Source organism: Ambystoma mexicanum, chromosome 11, assembly GCF_040938575.1.
Source record: "Ambystoma mexicanum isolate Mex_15411 chromosome 11, UKY_AmexF1_1, whole genome shotgun sequence".
NCBI classification, from domain to species: Eukaryota; Metazoa; Chordata; class Amphibia; order Caudata; family Ambystomatidae; genus Ambystoma; species Ambystoma mexicanum.
The window spans coordinates 1,400,887,497-1,400,910,174 of NC_090934.1; the positions used below are offsets into that span (position 1 = coordinate 1,400,887,497).

The 22,678-nt window shown below is 48.1% G+C and overlaps 1 protein-coding gene across 3 annotated transcripts in view; it reads right to left on the minus strand.

Moving 5' to 3' along the window:
• Positions 1–1,112: 1,112 nt before the first annotated feature.
• Positions 1,113–22,678, minus strand: part of LRRK1 (leucine rich repeat kinase 1) — a 1,071,210-nt gene continuing 1,049,644 nt past the window's right edge. For all 3 annotated transcript variants that reach the window (XM_069625026.1, XM_069625024.1, XM_069625025.1), the window contains one exon: positions 1,113–1,783. In XM_069625026.1, the coding sequence (XP_069481127.1) occupies positions 1,670–1,783 (114 nt within the window). In that variant the 3' untranslated portion in view covers positions 1,113–1,669. The remainder of the gene's footprint in view (positions 1,784–22,678) is intronic.

Below are 22,678 nucleotides of genomic sequence, written 5' to 3' on the forward strand. Positions count from 1 at the left end.
CCATATGCTACACCCATAAAAGGGGCAGGGAATGTTTCCTGCGTGGGCCTCTTATGAGATGGTATTGTTTGCACTGAGGTGCCATGAAACGGTCCAGTTATTAAAAATAGAGCTGTGTGTGGGGGGGGGGGGTAAAGTGTTAAGGACCCTCCCCCGCCACACTAGTCATACGCCAGGGAGAATCCTAAAATCATGGGAATATGGATCCGATCCCAATCCGAGTAAATTCTTTGCTGGAAATAAGGTCTGACGTGCGTCTGGGCAAATGGGTGCGTTCTGTAACTAATTCTAGAATTGTGTGATTGGTGTGTGTTCTGTTCTGTAACTAATTCTAGAATTGTGTGATTAGGGTGCGTTCTTTGAGGAGTGTGATTCTTATACAGTCTTGTTTGTGTCAACCGAAGGATTGTGGTTTCTTAGGATGAGAATTTGTCCTCTGTGCCTTCCCAGGAGAAAATGCAAATTATTAAAGGAATGCAGCAGGCATTTACGGATCAAACAGGCCACATAGATTTGCGTTTTGTAAACAGTTCTTTGCACAATTCTTCCAAGCTCTATGCAAGCGGGAGAGTATTTTTTAGGATTTAGTGTAACCTTGTGGGTCGCATTTAATTGTGGACTCCGTTCTGTAGCAGAAAAAGAACCCCTTGCTAAGGGAGCTGTTGTATGCTGACGGAGAGCCAAGAGGTACAAAAAGGGGGGTCCTTGCAGGGGAAGGCCCAAAGCACCAAGGATTTTTTTTCTAGGTTGTACAGTGATCCATCAAAGCAACTCCACACGACTGCATCTTAAATAATACCACATGGCGAACATCAGCTGTGAAACATTACCTTCGCAGACCTAAGTGGTATCCTTTCCCTAGTGCGCACAGCCTTCACAAGTTCAATGCGCACACACAGGGGTCCCTGGGCCCAACCACTAACAGCGACTGAACAGCAAACCCTTTACATTCTGTACCAGTTAATCCGACTCTTGACTTCTTGAGGATGGCAAACACTTCATAGTGAACAGATGTGTAATACCCAACATATATGTACGGTGAGTGACATTCAATCTGTCGCATGAAGAATACACAAGAATGAGATACGGAGTAAAGAAACCCAGGCGTAAACTGAGCTAAAAGCGAGGCCTGCCCAAGTTTATTTTACAGAGACCTCCATCACTGCCCCTACCACCCCGACCCTGCACCCCCACACAGGTTCCCCAACGTCCTCCCATATTGCACTGATCAAACGACAACCGTCTGTGAGGGAGGGCACTGGCTGGGAAATCGGTCTCTCCCCATATTGCTTCTCTTGTAGTGCAGTCCAGCAGCTCTCGCATACACAAAATGGCCGCCATGTCCTCTGTGGCCAAGAAGGCGCCTGTTGGCTCTTGAGGGTGACAAGTTCTCATCCACGTCGATTTCTTCTCTTAATGCTCCAAGACTCGGGGAAATGTTCATGGGAGGAGACTGGAATGATGGCAGGAGTGTGGGTTAACATTAAAATAACACTACACAGTAGATAACATTCAGCAAGACCCAGGGAAGGTCTTTTTTTTTTTTAGCAGCAACCTTCTTTTTTTTCTAATCCTTTCTCAGGGGGTGACAGAAGGGCGTCAGTCTGTGAGCTACCTTCTCCTGCGAGTTTCCAGGCGGCCCAGCTCCTCGTAGCCCTGGTAGAAGACGTCAAAGTCCCTGGCGCCCCAGCCTCTCCAGACAGCCAGGCACCAGTCCGTGTTTTCCTTCGTGAAGCAGCACACAACCGTGTCCTTTGCTATCACCGCCGCGTCCACCAGCGTTCTGTGGGGGGGTAGAGGGGGTGGAAGAAACAGGAGGCGAGAATAAGGTTACAGTAGCTTTTCTAGGAAAACAGCTGGCAGGCCCTGGAAACACTTGACAATATAAACGCTTTGCACAAGGATCTCCATTAAGAAAAGAAGGGGGGGGGGTTATTTCATGGGGCACGGCCCTGAGTGACGTGGGTCCAGCCCCCCCCCCCCCCCCCGTGCTTCTGTGACTGACGGGCTTTGAGAGGGCGCAGTTCCAGAGTGGGGTACGCAGGGCAGGGGGGATGCATACCGTTAAATGCAAATCAGTGTGCGGTGCGTGCGTGAAAGACCGGCCGTGGCCAATGGTGACTGGAAGAGGCGGAGTACGTGTTTCTCGGGTTTATTCAAATGAGTGCTGGGATTAGCTCGACCACATGGCAGTTTTTTTGGGTAACAGCTTCCAGTGCGTTCTCTGCCTGCCCCACGTTTGCTGAACACCTTTCTGATTCACTACTTATATTTGCATAACCCCTCATTTACCAGGCCTGTGGGTGTTTCGGAATGCGAGCAGATGCCAGGCGGGCAACCCTCTGGTCTGCCACCCACACGCACACTGGAGCGCTGATGGGGGTCGTAAATGTGACCACAAAACACAAGTCCAGCCACCTTCCTTCATGCTCAAACTCCTTCATTTTCTGCTCCATACACGTATGTTATGGACATCCAGAGCCATTGTGATGGCTTCTTGGCGCTAGCAGAGTGAGGCCGAAGTGTAATACAAGTAGGAGGCAGTGCGAACACATGTTTTTCAAAATGCACAGAACTGCTTTTTATCATCTTGGGACCTCTACCTTCTAGCATCATTTAAAGTGCAGGCCATGTAGACGCTGCTCATTTGTAGGTGCACGCTTTTGCACCTTTTTAATTTCCCAGCATGCAATAATATATGGGACAAAATACCCCCACAGTACATTATAAGCAGTGATGGAAATGGAACAAATTTAAAAGGGGTTCAAACAGGGGCTGTGGTGGGGGCGGAGTTCCGAGGTGGCGGAGCTGGTAGTTGGGCTCTACTCAAAGGAAATGTTCAAAATAATATTTTTTTAAATGGTGCAATTTCTTTCATGCTGTTTCTTTCCAAACTAAACACTGTACATTCATTCCACTTTAAATCACATCCATGGCAGTGGTGCACCCAAAATACAGTTGGTAATGCAGTGATATTTAGTACATTAAGCGATCCATAGACACGCTCTACAGTAGAAGGCTACCAGGGTAGCTCAGCAGGTTGAGAGACAGCTGCTGAGATGTTATATATTCAAAACTGGTTGTTAATCGTATACATTTTTGCAATTCCTTATAAAAAACACAAGTGCTATAACATGTGTTTGGCCAGGGGATGGAGTGGGCTGGTGGCTTGCTTCTATTCAGGGCGGAGGTGGGGGTATTTTTGCCCATGTAGTGAAAATAAAAAGTTGAAACCTATGAACCCACAGTTTAATGTCCTAATAACTGCTGTCAGCAAAACAGAAGCATTTGTCTGTGATTACCATTTTGACAAGCATCTAACATCTTTATAAATATAACCTGTGATAAACCACAAAGGTGCGCACAAATTACAGAGTATGTGTGGTAGTCGGACAAAAAACAACATTTCAAAGAAAACTAGTGAATTCAAGCGGATATTTTAAGTTGGAAAATTACTTGGAAGTGTAAAATGCATATTTGGAAAACAACAGTGTCCACGGCATGTAGAAAGCCTGCTTTCAACAGTGATGCCCCCTCCACCCCCGACCCCCAGATATATTCACGGCCCATTGATTCCCGTGGTGTCCCTTTTAGGTCATGAGAAAGAAAACAGGCTAAGCAAATAAGACCTGCAGATGTGCGAATGACGGCTGGGGAAAGGAGCACAGAGCAGATTACATCACTGAGCCCCCAGCTTCCCTTAGCCTGGTCAGGGCTGAGGCTGGCCGGGGCCCTGAGATCCGGGGAGACATCTGATGCCGGATCCCGGACCTGGAAAGAGCCGGCCCATCGACCAGCGCTGATTATAAGGATATTGAAAGTCAGAAAGGAGTTCCGTGCCCATGAGGAACCAGAAGGAAGCCTGTGTTCCTTTATGGTCAGGGAACGCCAAGGTGACTTGCAATATCCTTTTTAAGTATGGTAGGGGGATTTTGTTCCTTATAATACATGGCCACACGCCAGGGGTGTTGCTGGGTCTGGAAAAGATCCAGGCCTACGCTAATGTCGGGACTGTCGGGACCAGCTAGCCTTATCGTTGTAGCCCATGACCTTCTATCCGGGGTTACAACTAAAAGACCTGGGGCTAGAGCCCCCCGCATGCCCCCCTTTCCTCCCAGCAATGCCTTTGCCACACGCTGTCATCCTGTTTAATACCTGGCCTCTTGCTTAATCTAATGTAAGATCTTCCATTTGCTGAACCATATAATCCATGTAGAATCATCTTGGATTAGACAAAAAAGCAACATGCAGCTCCTAACTTGTTGCAGAAAAATATTCTAATCAGCTTAATAAAATGCATCGAAAAAACATATTCATTTTGTGCTTCAAAATAAGTAATAACATGCTGATTCTTACTCAGATATATTACACTGCTGCTGTACACAAATATAGATTCTACAATAAACGGTTCCTTGTCAATGAATCGCTGCAAAGTCTCTCGGAAAACGATTTTACAAGCAAAGATTTTCAAAAGCTTGTCACGGCTGACAGCAGGAATTCTGCTTTCTGCTAGCTCAACTAGCAGGCATTGTATTTGTATTTGTAATTATTAGGTTTATATATGATTGTGATGTCACAAACAAAGCGTAATAACTGATTACAGAGCAGTTGTGATGTAATTTACTTATTACAGGTCAGGTTTGATGTCACAACTAACCTGTAATAAGAACCTTATTTACAGGCTGCCATATATTACAGGATTATAAATGTAGTTTTAGACCCCTGTCTGAAGAAGACACTGAGGGAGTATACTCTGAAATGTATTTTGGCTTACATTGATGTGAATGAATGAAACATTAGATATTAGTCATTAACTTGCTAACCTGTCCAGTATGTTGCATTATATTTTGCACACTATCATTCATAACGAAACACACTGGTCTTTCATTTGCAGAAAAATGTAAACCCTCCCACTTCTCCATTGCCCTCCAATCACATCCTCTGACCCCTCCAATGGTGCCAAGTAAACAACCAACCCCACCGGCTCAGAGCAAAAACATGGACGTCTTTGGGAGCGGGGTCTATCGATCTGCGATATTCCTTCTGGGGAAGAGGTTTGCCTTTTACTGGAGAAACGTCCTAATAAGGGCAAACAGGTCTGTGATTTTTAAGCATCTTTGACAAATGTGTATACCAAGGAACCGGTTTATCCTTTTTGGCCTATGAGGAATGCCAACAAATGCAAATTGTAATTGGTTATTTATAACGCGCAGAGCCGGAGATCGAACTGGTGTTGCTCCGCGTCGTCTTGCTTCCAAGGCTAGCGCGTTGCCCCTGAGCTTTCTTCCCAAAACGGGACCTTTTCTAGCCAACAAATCAAACTAAGCATTCCGTCATGGAATTTTGGACTCTCTGAAGTCTTTGTGATGGGTCTGCACTAAGAGCGAGAAAAATACTGCTGTACTAGACGAGGTGTGCGATCAGGAATGCTTGAATGGCTACTACTTTCAGGGTGTATGAGATTAAAGGGAAGGCGTGGCACAGTTTCCCGCCAAAAATGCAATTTATGACCTCAGATGCAAGAATTCAATATCATAAAGTACATAAACAGCCCAGGCCATATTATGTGCATCTGGAAAGAATAACATGTGCGTTAATCGCCTGCGTGATGGAGCACAAGGAGAGTCCTTCAAGGTACCTCTGTTGGGGCTTCCACAAGGATACCCTGCCGGCATGAATGTCCAATTGTCTGGACCACGATCACCCACAACAACAAAGGAACACGCCTCACTCTCCTTCTTGGAGGCTCACACATGCTGCAGCTACCAGCCCCTCTGATCTTCAGTATTCTTCATCACTCAGAGAGCGAGGATGCACAGCAGAATTAACAGCACTGATGCGCAATCTACCTTCACTCCGACACCCGGTCCCAGAATCCAATTCGCTGCAGTAACGGATCTGTTGGCAGCTGCCACCACTTCACCAAAGCCGCCCGGAACAAAAACTCATGAACTGCTGCTATCATAATCCAGGTTAAGGTTATCTTGCTTGCCGATTCCTCAAAATTGATGACCTGGACCCAACAGACTATTTCTTTTGACCAATATGTGAAAAATTGCCTGATTAGCAATTTTAAAACAAAAATAACCAGAAATCAGATGCTCCCAAATAGCTGCCTCCCCACTCCTCCTCCCATTTTCCACATTTGTTTTCTTGACACCTTATAACGCCCATCCTTGATTGCATTCTATTTCTATGGGCTTCTGGCAATAGGTTTAGAAAGTTGCTTTGATTTACAACAAAAGTCTGTGGGCGAGCAAATTCTGCATGAGGCCCTCTAATCTTATATCACCCAAAACAGACAGAAAATCTTTGAGTAGCTCAATTGTAACTTCTACGTCTATAGTATCCTACTGATTACTAAATGTCCCTTCAAAAGAGACTAACTATCCCTCCAATAAGTATGTTGTCCCCAGTATTTTGAAAAAGTTGCTGGCCATGTCCTTCCATGCTTTTTTTGCTGGGATCCCTGAATACGGGTAATCCAATCTTCTGCCCTTCGGATGACGTACAGTCGGCCGACAATCACGTTATGGTGCCTTGGCCATCAGAAAGTCTACGTCTGTGTCTCAATTACACAGTTTAACCACCATTGCTCCTTCCTTTTCTCATCCATTCAAAATGTATACTCAATCTTATAATGTGGCAATGCTGTGCTTAGGGTGGCCAACTTTTTGATATCCTTTTGCGGGAAAATTGCCCACAAGACGGTGATGATGTCACATCATCATTCACGTTTGGCCCGCCCCATTTGTAATTTAAATTTGTTAATGGCTCTTAACACCTGGCTTAATTGCAATGCATATGGTTTGTCCTTGGGAGGAGATGGTCACGTTTTTTAACTGCAAACATGACCATCAGGACCCCAGGAACAAAGCATTAGCATTTGAATGAAGCCGGGTTTCAGAGCTTTAGCAGCTCGACCTGCAGGCTCAAAAGGAGCCGGGGCCACGGAGCTGCCCAGAGAAACAAAGCAGCAGGCCGGCAGCGCTGTGGTGTGTAGACGCCCACATCAGTTTGCAGCGTGGCTGTGCTGGCAGGGAACAAAGCTAGTCGGGACAACCTGCGTCCTGCACAGCCACTCTGCAAACGGTGGGACAGTGTCCCTAAATACGGGACAATCCCGCAAAATACGGGACAGTTGGCCACCCTAGCTGTGCTAGTGCCCGGGTGTAATATTACCACGCAAGTAAGAGTGAAAATCGAGACCACGTTTAGTTGTTGTGTAAAGGACAATGGATCAGTTGCATAATGCCTTTGGGCATGCCATCCATCGTAAGGTCCCACCAGTCTTCAGGAAAACCTCATTTCAGGTCCTCCAATCTCCTTCCTCATTCCATCGGAACGATGCTTGAGAAGAGTGGAGGAGTTTAACGTGCCAATAGATGAGGTCTAAAAGCACCATTCAGAACATCAGGACAAATCCACGAGAGTGGACCCCCCCGCCCCCCACTTACATCTTTCCAATATTGCTAAAATGAAACCCACTGGGCTTGGTAAGGACAATGCCTAGTAGGCCGTGCTCCTTCTTCCCTAGGGTTTCACAGACCAGGACAAAAGCCCATAGTAATTGTGTGCAGGAGTTGCACATCCACAAAGAGATCGCATGACATGCTGGCCAGTTAGATGGGTTTGGGGCTGAAGAAACTGAAGAGGCAGGGATAGGGCTGTGATTGGCTGGCTGTGCCTGCTGATTATGGGCAACAGAAAGGCATTATGTGACCACGTGGAAGGCAGTTGCAGAAACCTTTGGTGTTGATGGATGCAGGTCGGAAGTACCCGTTATCTGTGTGTCAATACAGAAATCTCTAAGTTGTTTGTGGGTGATACAGACTGGGGAGGTCAGCCATGTAGGCATCCCCCATTGTGACGAATCAACTTCCAGTATTCCACAATACCAGTGGTCCAGGGATGAATATCGGATTCTAAACCATCAATCAACCCCACACCTCTAGTACACCAGAAGGGATCCGAACCGATTGGAATACAGGTGAATTCTAAGACCTCCTTGTCCAATTTTGGTAACATGGGCAGAACGGCAGGCTTATCTCCGCAAGGTCGTGGATCACTGGTTAGTTGCAACACAGTGAAACAACCATTATTACCCAATGATAAAAGGGACTGTTCAGTCAAGGTTGTATACAAATATCTACTTTATTATTACTACATCAGTTCTAGCAACACTACAAATACGACCCACCCTGCAAAGGAACACAGAGGACAGACAGTTTCACAAAGGAAAGGGATGCACTCTGGATACTTACAGGAGGGTAGTTGGTAAAGTAATTAGTCTTACTGTTCAAAGTTATTTGGTTCCAGCACCAAGGGGGCAAAGGGTTGTAACTGTCTCTAGGGGACTTCAGAGAAGGACCAGGTGGGCAGGACCATAATGTACCTGGTGCTGAAGAAGTTCTTGGTGCTTGACAGCGTCAAGATGGTTGCAGGGCGCTTCACAGCCTTTTAGTCAGAGTTATTGGCAGGAGACAGCGGCAAGTATCAGGCCGCAGGAAGTTCGGCAAGTGAGGCTGGATGGACGTCTGCATGCTGGCCGGTGCAGCAGCTCAGGACCAAGAATAGTCGTCTCTGTGCTGGTTGGCGGATCTGGAATGCTGGTCAAGGCATCTCAGGCATCTCTGGTGACTGTGGAGTGACAACTGTCAGCGGTGCAGCCGGCTGCGGTTCGAGGACTCAACTGTCTCGAAAATGTCCTTAAAAGATGGACGCTGGATGATGCTTGTGTGGCACTCCTCCAAGCTTCTTTGCAGGGTTTGTGTCGTCCTTTCAAGGTAGACGGCCCAAAGCTCAGGAGAGTGTTTGCAGGCAACAACCTTATTCTTTGTCCTGAGACTCTCTGGCACTTTCCACCTAGGAAGCTTCCAGGTAGAACCTAGCAGGGCACGCTTTGTGCTGGCTTGGCAGCTGGACGGGTCCTCTGAGACTAGTATCTCCCTCTGTTCCCTGGGAGATGATTAGGAGAGGGATCTTGCTTCCTTCTTGGAACTCCAAGCCTTCTTCACTGGTGGAAGATGTAAGGTAGACTGTACCTTCAGCTCAGGTCCAAATGAGTACTTCTTCTAACTCCTTTTCAAAGTCGTCTGATGATCTGCTAAGTGAGGGGTTCAGCCCTCTTTTAAAGTCAAATGGGTCCCAGTGATTGGTGCAGGCTAAGGCCACCTTAATGAACCAATCCCACCCACCAACAATCTTCTGTTATGCATGAGGTCAGGACCAGAGTGCTCTGCAACAGGACAGACAAGGTGTGACAACATGTACCCAAGTCCCACCCATTTCCCTGTCTCTTGCAATTAGATCGGAAGCCGCATTCTGGCCATTCAGAGCCATGGTGAAATCATGGTTACTAGCCTAAACATCCAATCTCTCAATGACACGTTCGGCCAGCCGCCATTCGCCACCATGTAGTAATGTTCACCCTGGCTTTATCCGATTCAGGACCACCCTGTAACCCGGTCCTCACTCTCCACTGTAACTATTGTACCCTGTTCTCTGTATACTTTATTCTTGTATGTAACTACTCAGAGCCTGGACTAATGTATGCTTTGACTGGTGTATTAAGGTGTTTGTGTAACGATATGTAACTCTGCTGTGCACATGATTATGCGCCCAGCTACCTGAGGGTTCGGACGCACTTTATAAATAAAAAAACTAAACCAAACTAAACTAGATCAAAGTGTCTCTCTGGTTAACTGAGCCCTCTCTGACTCTTGATTAAAGCGCAGGTCTCCCTTGATTTTTGTGATGGGAGCAGACTTCCTTTCTCCCCCAAATCACATCCTTCGTCCCTCTGAAAGGGGTCTGCTCTGCAGGGATACCTGCAGTAACTGCTGGACCCAGACAATACAAAATACTAAAGCACTCATCCGTACTGCACCGGTCACTGGGTGCACTACTCATGCCAAAGCCTAGCGCAGCACAATGTACCAGTAGCGAGAGAGACGCAGAGCCAGTTGGAAGCATCACTATGACCGCAACGCATATCCTCAATCTGAGTGCAAGCCCCATCCTGCCAGAGAGCAGACTACGGAGCAAATGAGCGGAGTAGGAAATGCACCTTCAGACACAGATGGCGACAATGTAACAAAGCGCTCTATTAGGTCCCATCAAACCTTTCACCAGCTCGGATATGTTTCATCGGTACTGGAAGCCCTAGTCCTAAGCCACATTGTTTGCCCCTGAACGTTTGTGCCAGACCACTGTGTGCCGGTCATTTGGCAAGGGCCCCTTTCCCTTAGATGACTTGGGTCTCTGCGTTCAGCATTGCAGGCTGCTGCTCGCCTGGTGGTGGGCGACTACAAAACGTAACGCCATGATGTCACAATATTCTCTTCATTGGTTTACCTTTGTTTCCTGTATACTGCTGTTGCGGCGATTCGACTGAACAATCCCTTTTCTATTTCAAAGTGAATCCCTCTGTTGCTAGACACTAGTGAAGAAAGTGGTTACTGCTAATGAGGCGCTATTATTTATTAACATTTATAAAGCGCGCATCAGCCCGTGGGCATCGTGTATTGCTCCCCAGATCTGGAATGCACTTCCGGTGCATTTGCGTCTTGCACCCACCCTCTATCTACATCCATTCCCAAGCAACTGAAAATGTAACCTTTTTAGATATTTAATTGTATTATTCTCTGGTTTTACATTTCTGCGGCATTTCTACTTATGCGTTTCTTGTTTTGCTTTCTTCTACTGTGTTTGCTTGTTGAGCAGGGCTCCGAATACATTAGGGCGCACACAGCGCCTCGAAGACGGTGCAATGGTGACTTTGTACGACCCTGCGCTTCCTCGGACCCTGGCCTGTTCGTTATCTGGGGCCCCCGGCAGAGCTGGGCAGCATCTTTCTCTTTCCGGGTGGCTCTGCTGTTTTTATCCGGTGCCGCTGATGGCCGTCGCTTGGGGGCCTGCGGAGCGCGAGCTGAACTGCCGGCCGCACTTTACCTGGGAGCCGCCGCGCGCTGGGTGGCGCACTGAAACATTTGCATGGCACCCTGAGGAGAACCTCACTTCAAAGCGCGGGCCTCCCCCTTTCAACACCCACTGGCGACGGACGCGGCACTGGCCCTCACGGCAGCTGTGTTTTACACTGTGTGCAAGTCAACAGTCCGAGGGGAAGGGGTCCAATCCCTAAGGGTCAGAGTTCAAGACCCTGAGCCCAATCCATATAATACTACTGCCTCGATGCGGATTGCAGGCCTAGAAGGCAGGGGGTAGCCCGGACACGGCGGTGGGGGGATCTTACTTTGGTCCTTGGAGCCTAAGTGCCAGGGTCACAGACACGGCAGCGGGCACAATGGCTATAGTAGCCAATTGTCATTCAGGTGCGAGGCTTGCACGTCACCGCACAGTGCCACACTGAAATCCAGGACATGCAGTGCCTGTCCGTGTAGGATGTGTGCATCAATAGGTGTGTGGGCATGGCGAGGTGGCAAACGATGCCAAGGCTGCATTGGAGGACTATAATGCACTAGGCATGTGGTGTATTGTTCTAGTCACTTCTTTTAACTAGTCTTTCAAACCAGGCTGAAGAAGACGGAGCGCAGTTCCCTGTAGACCTGAGGCGTAAACTTCCTCTGCCCTCTCCAAAGTGAGGAAGCTCTTGCCCCTGACACCCAGGAGTCTCCTAAATGCAGAGCGTTTGGAGTCTCAATACGAGCGGCCCTATGCAATCACTTCACAAACTGCACCTGGAAGTCGTCCTTTGCTCCCCACTGCAGCCCAAACTCAATACATGAAACCGTCCAAAGCTGTCGGTCTCATGCTTTCCACACATTTTACTGTCAAGGCCACTAGGGCTCAACACAACCTACATTTCGAGGTGGACTAACTGGTGATGGGAGGGTCTACTTCAGAAAGTGGGTAGGGGGGATTTGGAGGCTCCAACCCCCCCCCCCTCTGTTCTAGCCCAAGGGTTGTCCGGAGTGGAGCCCAAGCATCAAATGCTAGAGGCCCAGCATTACACTAAGTGTGCGCACACGCACAATTACACAGCCACTCATTTAAACATCCCATTCACCCTAGGCCGGGAGGATAGCTCAGGGGCAATGCGTTCGTCTTGGAAGCAAGACAACGCATAGCAACCCAGGGTCGGATCCCGGTGTCGCGCTTAGGAACTGGTCTCAGGTATTAAGTGTGCTATAAAAGAACACATATAAGTATACACTCGCTCATTTACATGCACGCCCAGCCCCATACACTCATTCCCATACATCACACACACTCCTTCCACAATTACACACATACATAATGAGCTAACACCATTTAACACTGCTAGTTTCAGAAAATGCTTCCCTCGCCTCACTGCCTAACAAAAAGCAAGTGTGCACAGCAGTCCCTTCCCCACAGATGCAAAAGAACACATAATGTGGTCATATGATCGCTTGCATCCGTGGGGAGGGGGGATGATGTGTGCATTTGATTTGTGTTAGTCAGAGAGGTGAAGGAAGCCTTTCTTGAGCGCCCTGAGGCCTTTGGGTATGAGGTGCTATATACAAAATGTATAGAATGGAAACTAGCAGCTTTGAAGTTTTGCTGCGTTTGTGCAAATATTGTGCACAAACACAGGAAAACTTTAAAGCCGCCAGTTTGAGGAAAGGCTTCTCTCCCCTCTCTAACAAAAAGCTATGTGTGGTAGCTCCGCCCCTCAGTTCTCATGGGATGGGGGGTAGGAGGGGGGAGGGCTGAAGCCCATTTAGCTCAATGGCGTTGCGCGCCTGAGGGTGACTATTCTGACAGAGGAAATGGGCGTCATACCAGTGTACATTGCATGCTCTGAAGGAGTGCACATTTGAATTACTATCACAGACAGGTTTGATAAATTGGTGGTTATTCTTTTGTTCCAAAAAATCACTTTATTTTTATGCAAACCAGCCAGCATCCTATATTCAGGGCACCCACCTTATTTACCACCTAACTCAGGCTCGCAGCCTGCCCGCAACATTTACAATTCGCCTCCCCCACCCGAGTGCAAAAGGAGGGGGCTCCCCCAGTAGGTTTTGTCAATTTCTGGCACTGATGGTGAAAAACAGGACGTCACGCAACACAGCCATACTTTGGTCCGAGCAAAGAATAGGCACAGGGTTCCGTGCCAAAGAAGGGCTTCTGTGCAAACTACGCAAAAAGCGACAAGCACTAGGAAGGCCCACTCCAAAGAAACCCAGCCTGACTCTGGCAGCAGTGGTGGCTGCAGGGTCCTGCCCTGTGGGGGGTACTACTCTAATGATCTGCTTGCTGGAGAGTGCCCGTCCACTGGGAGAAGCTTAGAGTGGTCACTGCATGAGCCAGGCTCCTACCGGGTGGCATTCACAGGGGTGGGGGGGGACCCATTCGGCAGCGCCAACGACAACCAATGGGCGTCGGAAACCGATGGCCATGTAGAGAGGCCATAAGGGACCCCGAGGCTTCTACAACAAAAGTGCCCACCCCCTGATTATGGGTGGCGTGGGGAATTAGTGAGAAAGCGGTGGCGTGGGGTATTAGTGAGACAGTGGTGGCGTGGGCTATTAGTGAGACAGCGGTGGCGTGTGGTATTAGTGAGAGCAGTGGCATGGGCTATTAGTGAGACAGCAGTGGCGTGGGGTATTAGTGAGACAGGGGCGGCGTGGGCTATTAGTGAGACAGCAGAGGCGTGGAGTATTAGTAAAACAGCGGTGGCGTGGGGTATTAGTGAGACAGTGGTTGCGTCGGGTATTAGTGAGACAGCGGTGGCGTGGGGTAGTAGTGAGACAGCTGTGGCATGGGGTATTAATGAGACAGCAGAGGCATGGGGTATTAGTGAGACAGCGGTGGCGTGGGGTATTAGTGAGACAGCAGAAGCGTGGGGTAATAGTGAGACAGCTGTGGCGTGGGGTATTAATGAGACAGCAGAGGCGTGGGGTATTAGTGAGACAGCGGTGGCATGAGGTATTAGTGAGACAGCGGTGGCGTGGGGTATTAGTGAGACAGTGGTGGCATTGGGTATTAGTGAGACAGTGGTGGCATTGGGTATTAGTGAGACAGCGGTGGCGTGGGGTACCAGTGAGACAGCGGTGGCATGTGCTATTAGTGAGACAGCAGTGGTGTGGGGTATTAATGAGACAGAGTGGCGTGGGCTATTAGTGAGAAAGCAGAGGCGTGGGGTATTAGTGAGACAGCTGTGGCGTGGGGTATTAGTGAAACAGCGGTGGCGTGGGGTATTAGTGAGACAGCAGAGGCGTGGGGTATTAGCGAGACAGCAGAGGTGTGGGGTATTAGTGACACAATGGTGGCATGGGGTATTAGTGAGACAGCTGAGGCATGGGGTATTAGTGAGACAACGGTGGCATGGGGTATTAGTGAGTCAGCGGTGGCGTGGGGTATTAGTGAGACAGCGGTGGCATTGGGTATTAGTGAGACAGCAGTGGTGTGGGGTATTAAGGAGACAGACTGGCGTGGGCTGTTAGTGAGACAGCGGTGGCGTGGGATATTAGTGAGACAGCAGTGGCATTGGGTATTAGTGAGACAGTGGTGGCATGTGCTATTAGTGAGACAGCAGTGGTGTGGGGTACTAGTGAGACAGTGGTGGCATGTGCTATTAGTGAGACAGCAGTGGTGTGGGGTATTAGTGAGACAGCGGTGGCGTAGGGTACTGGTGAGACAGCGGTGGTGTGGGGTATTAGTGAGACAGCAGTGGCGTGGGGTACTAGTGAGACAGCTGTGGTGTGGGGTACTAGTGAGACAGCTGTGGCGTGGGGGTATAAGTGAGACAGCAGAGGCATGGGGTACTAGTGAGACAGCTGTGGTGTGGGGTATTAGTGAGACAGCAGAGGTGTGGGGTACTAGTGAGACAGCTGTGGTGTGGGGTATTAGTGAGACAGCAGAGGCGTGGGGTACTAGTGAGACAGCGGTGGCGTGGGCTATTAGTGAGACAGCAGTGGTGTGGGGTACTAGTGAGACAGTGGTGGCATGTGCTATTAGTGAGACAGCAGTGGTGTGGGGTACTAGTGAGACAGCGGTGGTGTGGGGTATTAGTGAGACAGCAGTGGCGTGGGGTACTAGTGAGACAGCTGTGGTGTGGGGTACTAGTGAGACAGCTGTGGCGTGGGGGTATAAGTGAGACAGCAGATGCATGGGGTACTAGTGAGACAGCTGTGGTGTGGGGTATTAGTGAGACAGCAGAGGTGTGGGGTATTAGTGAGACAGCGGTGGTGTGGGGTATTAGTGAGACAGCAGAGGTGTGGGGTATTAGTGAGACAGCAGAGGCGTGGGGTATTAGTGAGACAGCGGTGGCGTGGGGTACTAGTGAGACATCTGTGGCGTGGTGTACTAGTGAGACAGCAGTGGCATGGGGTACTAATGAGACAGCTGTGGCGTGGGCTATTAGTGAGACAGCGGTGGTGTGGGGTATTAGTGAGACAGCAGAGGTGTGGGGTATTAGTGAGACAGCAGAGGCGTGGGGTATTAGTGAGACAGCGGTGGCGTGGGGTATTAGTGAGACAGCAGTGGCGTGGGGTACTCATGAGACAGCTGTGGCGTGGGGTATTAGTGAGACAGCAGAGGCGTGGGGTACTAGTGAGACAGCGGTGGTGTGGGGTGTTAGTGAGACAGCAGAGGCATGGGCTATTAGTGAGACAGAGGTGGCGTGGGGTATTATTGAAATAGCTGGGGCGTGGGGTAATAGTGAGACAGCAGGGGCTTGGTCTATTAGTGAGACAGTGGTGGCGTGGGGTACTAGTGAGACAGCTGTGGCATGGGGTACTAGTGAGACAGCTGTGGCGTGGGGTATTAGTGAGACAGCAGAAGCGTGGGGTATTAGTGAGACAGCAGAGGCGTGGGGTACTAGTGAGACAGCTGTGGCGTGGGGTATTAGTGAGACAGCAGAGGCGTGGGGTACTAGTGAGACAGCAGAGGCGTGGGGTATTAGTGAGACAGTGGTGGCGTGGGGTATTAGTGAGACAGTGGTGGCATGGGGTATTAGTGAGACAGCAGAGGTGTGGGGTATTAGTGAGACAGCAGAGGCGTGGGCTATTAGTGAGACAGTGGTGGCGTGGGCTATTAGTGAGACAGCAGAGGCGTGGGGTACTAGTGAGACAGCTGTGGCATGGGGTATTAGTGAGACAGCAGAGGCGTGGGGTACTAGTGAGACAGCTGTGGCGTGGGGTATTAGTGAGACAGCAGAGGCGTGGGATACTAGTGAGACAGCAGAGGAGTGGGATACTAGTGAGACAGCTATGGCGTGGGGTATTAGTGAGACAGCAGAGGCGTGGGGTACTAGTGAGACAGCGGTGGCATGTGCTATTAGTGAGACAGCGGTAGCGTGGGCTATTAGTGGGACATAGCTGACATGAGAGCAGGAGAGAGAGAGAGAGAGCGCAGAGAGACCGCACTTCATCATAGCCCTCCTGTGACCCGGAGGACCACAAACGATGTCCCGAGGACTCCATATGCTGTGGACCACCGAGGACTCCATGCACCTCTCAAGATGGGAGTCAGGGTAAGGGCGCCACTGCCTGTCACTGTCCTCTGCTGAGACTGTATCCCTCCACTTGCTCTGCAAATGCAGTAGGATAAGGCCATCACTCCCCTGCATCACTTGCTCAGGCCACCGGCCTCCTCCATGGATATGGAACAGCGCCTCCTTCTGGAACACTCACTCATGTTTCCATTACACTCACATTTCCTTAAATGGTTTTACTTTCTTAAAAGCAATCTTGTTTTGTGCAAACCATCTGCCCTTGAGATTTTTTTTTACTTTTCTTGTGGGTGCTAATGGGCCCTTGGAGCCGGGAGGCGGCCAAGCCTGCTGGTGCATGCACCGGAAAGCATGCACCGGAAAGCATGCCCCGGAAAGCATGCACTCAGTGTCCTGCTTGTCCTGAGCCCTTAACTTGGACGCTGGGCCATTAAGCCATCTTGCCCATTTAAAAGAAAGCAGAAGAGGCATGGGGGTGAAACAAGAGTCTCTGACAGCGCCATACGTCAATCTCTTGATCTTGACCTCATGTCACTCCTTTGATCTTGACCTCAGCGTGAAACAATCAATAAAACAATTAACGAGTATATTAGAATACCTTTTTTTGTGACAGTGTCCACTTCTGAAAGTATCCCATGGGGGTTGCTCCTGACTCAGCTTATCGAGTCACGTGCTTAGCTGCTTTAGAAACTGACACATGTGCTTCCTGCAGTCACTCGTTTCAATCCTGCCAGAGACGACTCAGCTCTTGAGCCTTCCAAGAGCAGAACACCGAGTTTCACCAAGTTGGGAATAATAAGACCTTTTTTACTTTGCTGCTTTTAAGTTGGGGGTGGGGGAGTGGCAGTCCTGCATTAAAGATAAAAACTTGATATTTGACTCTCCTATTTTTTGTAATTATATTCAATTTCAATTAAATTCTAATTCATGACAGATCAGTACATTCCAATTCCATTCCATTTAATTTTATATTTAGTTGAAGGGACCTTGTGCGTGTCGCCATGTGGAACCAAACCGGTGCGCAAACATGTGCGTAATAATCACCCGGTCCTGATCCCTTCCAGATGAGCTACGCTACACCAATTAATTACCCCAAAGACCAAGTGCACCCCTGCAGCAGGGTAATAGTGTTGCCATCTGAAGCATCCAGGCAAAGGCCCTTTGGATCAGAGAAGTCGCTGAGAGGTCCCCCTCATAGGGGTGTTTGCGTTTTCCCGTCTAGTTCCCCAAGGTGTCCAGCCCTACGAGTCTCAAATAGGGTGGAGGCTTGGTTATGTAGATGTAGGCTTGGCTATGTAGATGTAGGCTTGGCTATGGAGATGTAGGCTATGCTATATAGATGTAGGCTAGAGTATGTAGATGTAGGCAAAGCTATGCAGATGTAGGCTGGGCTATGGAGATGTAGGCTAGGCTATGTAGATGTAGGCTACCACGTAGATGTAGGCTAAGCTATGCAGATGTAGGCTGGGCTATATAGATGTAGGCTAGGCTGTGTAGATGTAGGCTTGGCTATGGAGATGTAGGCTAGGCTATGTAGATGTAGGCTAGGCTATGTAGATGTAGGCTTGGCTATGTAGATGTAGGCTAGGCTATGTAGCTGTAAGCTTGGCTATGTAGATGTAGGCTTGGCTATGTAGATGTAAGTTTGGCTATGGAGATGTAAGTTTGGCTATGTAGATGTAGGCTAGGCTATGTAGATGTAGGCTAAGCTACGTAGATGTAGGCTAAGCTATGTAGATGTAGGCTACGCTATGAAGATGTAGGCTAGGCTATATAGATGTAGGCTAGGCGATGTAGGCTAGGCTATGTAGATGTAGGCTTGGCTATGTAGATGTAGGCTTGGCTATGTAGATGTAGGCTAGGCTATGTAGGCTTGGCTGACTGCCTTACTAGATAGTAAGCCCCCACACCAAAAAGTGGTGTCCAGTCATAATTTCGAAAACATAATTTCGAAAGTCAAAAATGTCGAATCTAAAATGTCGAAAAAAAAAATGTCGAATTGTTTTTTTTTCGATATTTTTTTTTGGGCTCTAGTTTCTGTGAAAAAAAAGGTAAAAATAAAAAAAGGGGGGTTGGGGAACCCCCCCATTTCGAAAAAAAAGTCATTAAAAAAAAATTTGACATTTTTTTTTCGACGTTTTTTATTCGACTTTTTGACTTTCGAATATTTTGTATTCGAAATTATGTCTATGAACCCAAAAAGTAACAGAGAATGGGGTAGGAGGATTACAGTATATAAACAGGAACAAAAGAACATAACCAGAACATCTCTCCCTCCTCTTCCTACAGCTTGTTGACTGTCCGCCTGGTGTACCTCAGAGTCGCACCGGTCCCCGGAACCCCCGCCAGTCCTTCTTGCACTTGCCTCAGGGCCCTACTTCCACCCATCTTCACTGCACTTAGAATACCCCTAGAGAGTGGTTCTATTTGCACTTACCCCAGTCTCTGCCAACTGAGTTCACTTGGATCTCCCCTTCCTGTGACCTACTATGCACATGCACGACCCAAATGCAAGGTGCCTGAAGATCCTCCGTTTGTTCTCCCCTGTCTTCTCCCGTTCGTTGCACTGGTAAAACTGCAGAATCGCTGTCAGGCCCATTTGCTGTGTCTCAACTGTTACATGTATTTTACGCACTTACTCTGCCTCTGCAGACTATTATCGTCTCAGAATTTCAAGGGCTCTGAGCGACTGTTTGTTTTTCCCCTTGTCCCCACCCTCCTTGAGTGCTCTGAATGAGTATAGGCGCTATAAAAAAAACCCAATACAATACAACAATACAATGTAGAGCTTAGAGGCCTTTCTGCATCATAGAAGAGGGACATTTATTTTATTTCTCTAACCCCATTGTGGCAATCTTCAAATCGAGCCTCCACTCCAGGAAGGATTGCCGGGCCTCCTGTTGACTATGCACGGAGGGCGTGGTATCAATAGCAGACACAGACACAATAGATACAAGTCTCAAAAACCTTTGTTATTTTGGTTGGTAGGATTCCTAACTGGCCCTAACTTTAGAATGGGAGTAGTCTTGACCATTACATAAATAAAAAAGTCCAAGCCAATCTAGTCAAGTTAAAAAGGTCTGTACTAAAAAGAACGAACCTTGCCCCCCTTAAAATGACAAATGGAAAATAGTGTCTCAAATTTTTTTTTAGAATGGCTTAGGTAACAACTCCCTTCCCCATGTTTAGAACCACAGGGTATTGAGAGTTTCTTAAGAAGTATAGGTGGATGGCAGATTTCTATCAGTCGTGCACACTTTGTCTTACTGGTACAATTCAACCGTTCAGGCTTGGGCTTCCAGCCTGCAGTTCAATCACTTCCTTAGCCTTCCTCCGCCTTGTCATAAATACACAGTTCTACTTTTGACCTTTACTTTCCCACAATTCAACACAGGCTTCCCTCCGCCAGGCTTGAACCTGCCTCTCTTTTCACATTCACTTTCTCACTTTATCACAGTTCTGCACAGGCTTCCCTCTGCCGGACTCAAGCCTATTTACCTTTTCACTTATTCACATAGTTCTGACAATGCTTCCCACTGCCGGGCTCAAGCCTGTCTATTCAACTTTTTTGGTTTATCACACAGTTCTGCACAGGCTTCCCTCTGCCGGGTTCAAGCCTGTTAATGCACCTTTTCACTTTCTCACAGTTCTGCACAGACTTCCCTCTGCCATGCTCAAGCCTGCCTATTCACCTTTTCACTTTCTCACAGTTCTGCACAGGCTTCCCACTGCCGGGATCAAGTCTGTCTATTCACCTTTTCGCTTTATCACACAGTTCTGACAAGGGTTCCCACTGCCAGGCTCAATCCTGTTACTGCACCTTTTCACTTTCTCACAGTTCTGCACAGGCTTCCCACTGCCGGGATCAAGCCTGTCTATTCACCTTTTCGCTTTATCACACATTTCTTCACAGACTTCCCTCTGGCGGGCTCAAGCCTGTCTTTCTCTTCGTGTGGGAACCTATCCCCACTTTTTGTCTTAGGTGTCTTTTCATTGTCAAAGTCTTTCGAAAACTGCAAGGATTTCACGTAGAACTCTGCATGACCACGTCGACCTCTCTTTAAACAATTCAACAATCTTCCTCACCTTGCAACACTGATGCCTCTTGGTACTTGCAGTTTCTTATTCTCTTTACTTTGCCCTATGGGCCTCTTTCAAAGTTCATATAATTTGCTCTCTTGGCATATTGTGAGTTCATATACTTTGCTTTTCACTTATTCAACTTTCTTTTGGGATCGCAGTTACTTTCTTGCCTCTCGTTCTCATAGTAATACACTTCAACTTAGAACATGTCACAGAGACTTTTGAATGTGCTATTTCGCCTCGTAGGACCACTGTGTTACTTTGTATCCTTTCCTTTAACAATTCAGCAATTGTCTTTTCCATTATGTGTTTTACCGGCACTCGTGCAACCTTCAATTTTTGGGTTACAGTTACTTTTGCTTTTAACACAAACCAGGCTTTTTTTGCCTTTGATAACTCACCAGTAGTGTTAATTGGTGTTCTTTCATCAACGCCTTTCATGCAACAGTCAAGGCCAGTACCAATGCCTCCTCTGCTCCTCCCCAACTCCGTCGTTCACCCGGGAAGGCTGTGGGCCACTTTCAAGCACCTTGAAGGTTTCTCTCTTCCGCTCACTCGGTTTCAGTCTTGGAATTCGTACGGTTTCCCGAAAGTGTGGAATTCTCGCCTGGCTGGCTCTCTCGTTCTTCGCACCTGCCGATCAGCCCCATTGGCTTTCCAACATTACATAGCCTGGTTTGCATCAGCCCTGAAAGACGTGTTCCTTCTCGTACCCAGCCTCGCTCAGTAAGGGGTATGGTCTATGGTCTGACTCCCCCCACCAGAAAGGGGGAGAGGGGCCAATGGTGGATGGCACCGCTATGCCTGTGCACGCCACCTTTTAACCTGACAGAGTGTTTACAAGTGGCATGTGTGTATAGTAAGGATTACGTCCCAGTCTCTGCCTGGCCTCATTACAGGGACAGAGCCATTGCAAGTCAGTAGAGGTATGCTTTCTGGCCTCATTCCTCATCAGTGTTGTCAATGTAAAGTGAAGAGGAACTATGGGAGCTGTAGTTTCCCATAAAATAAGCAATGATGGCGGTTAGATGGGTTGTGGAAAAAGGGGGATACCATGTCTCACCATCGGCTTCTCCCCCACCCCCCCGAGGACGCCCTACCCAGGTGATCTCCCTCGCTTATGAACCCTCAGGGTTGGGATCTAAAGGCGATGGCCTTTCCCTGGCCACCCGAGTATGAGGTCCCCAGGGACTAGGTTGTGAAACGTCCTCTGGTTTTTCACAACTAGCGCAGGCAAAGGTCCTCTCTGATTTTGAGGCTTTGGCTTCTTGAAGCTAAGACACTAAAGTGGCTTGGCATTGACTGGATGAGACTAACATATTACTTTTCAACCTCCAGGCCCATCCCGGAGAGGCTGTGTTAGTGGCGGGGCAGTGGAAGAGAAGGACAGCAAAGAGCATATGCTTGCAGGGGAGCCTCAGGCAGAGCCTCTGATCAAACCAATTGATACTGGTTTATAGTCATTTAGTTGAAAAAAATAATGTTGAAAGTCAAAATATAGAAAAACAAATGTCGAAAAAAAAGGCGAATTTCTTTTTCAATACGTTTTTTTTCGAAATAGGGGGGTTCCCCCCCAACCCCCCTTTTTTCTATTTTTTTTTATTTTACCTCTTTTTTTACTTACCGAACCCAAAAAATACGTATAAATAAAAAAATAATACATTCAACTTTTTTTTTCGATATTTTCTTTTCGACATTTTTGGCATTCGACTTTTTTTCAGACTATTTGACTGACCACCACTGATACCATCATTCGATGAACCTTTGATGGAGGTGGGGGGCCTGCAGGTACACCTTCTAGCCTAGCAAAAGCCTAGAACGCAGGACCAGTGGAGTCCTCAAACCTTCAACCATCCACAATTCATAGAAACTACAGAACCAAGCAAAGACTATGCCATGTGTGCCTGGGCGCACTCATGACCCAGGTCATCACCCAGGCAGACAAGCAGCAAAGCATCACAGTCACACCGGGGGAGACAGAAACCAGAACTACACAGCACACATCAAAAGAGCCTTACCCAGGTCCTGCTCTAGAAGTGCAGCCACTGCTGCATTAGCAATAAGGCATCTTAGATCCTGAATTCTTCAAGCATGGCTTTTTTGATCTTCTATGGGCTAGTCTGAAGAGCTAGTAGTAAGCTGCTGGCAGACTGG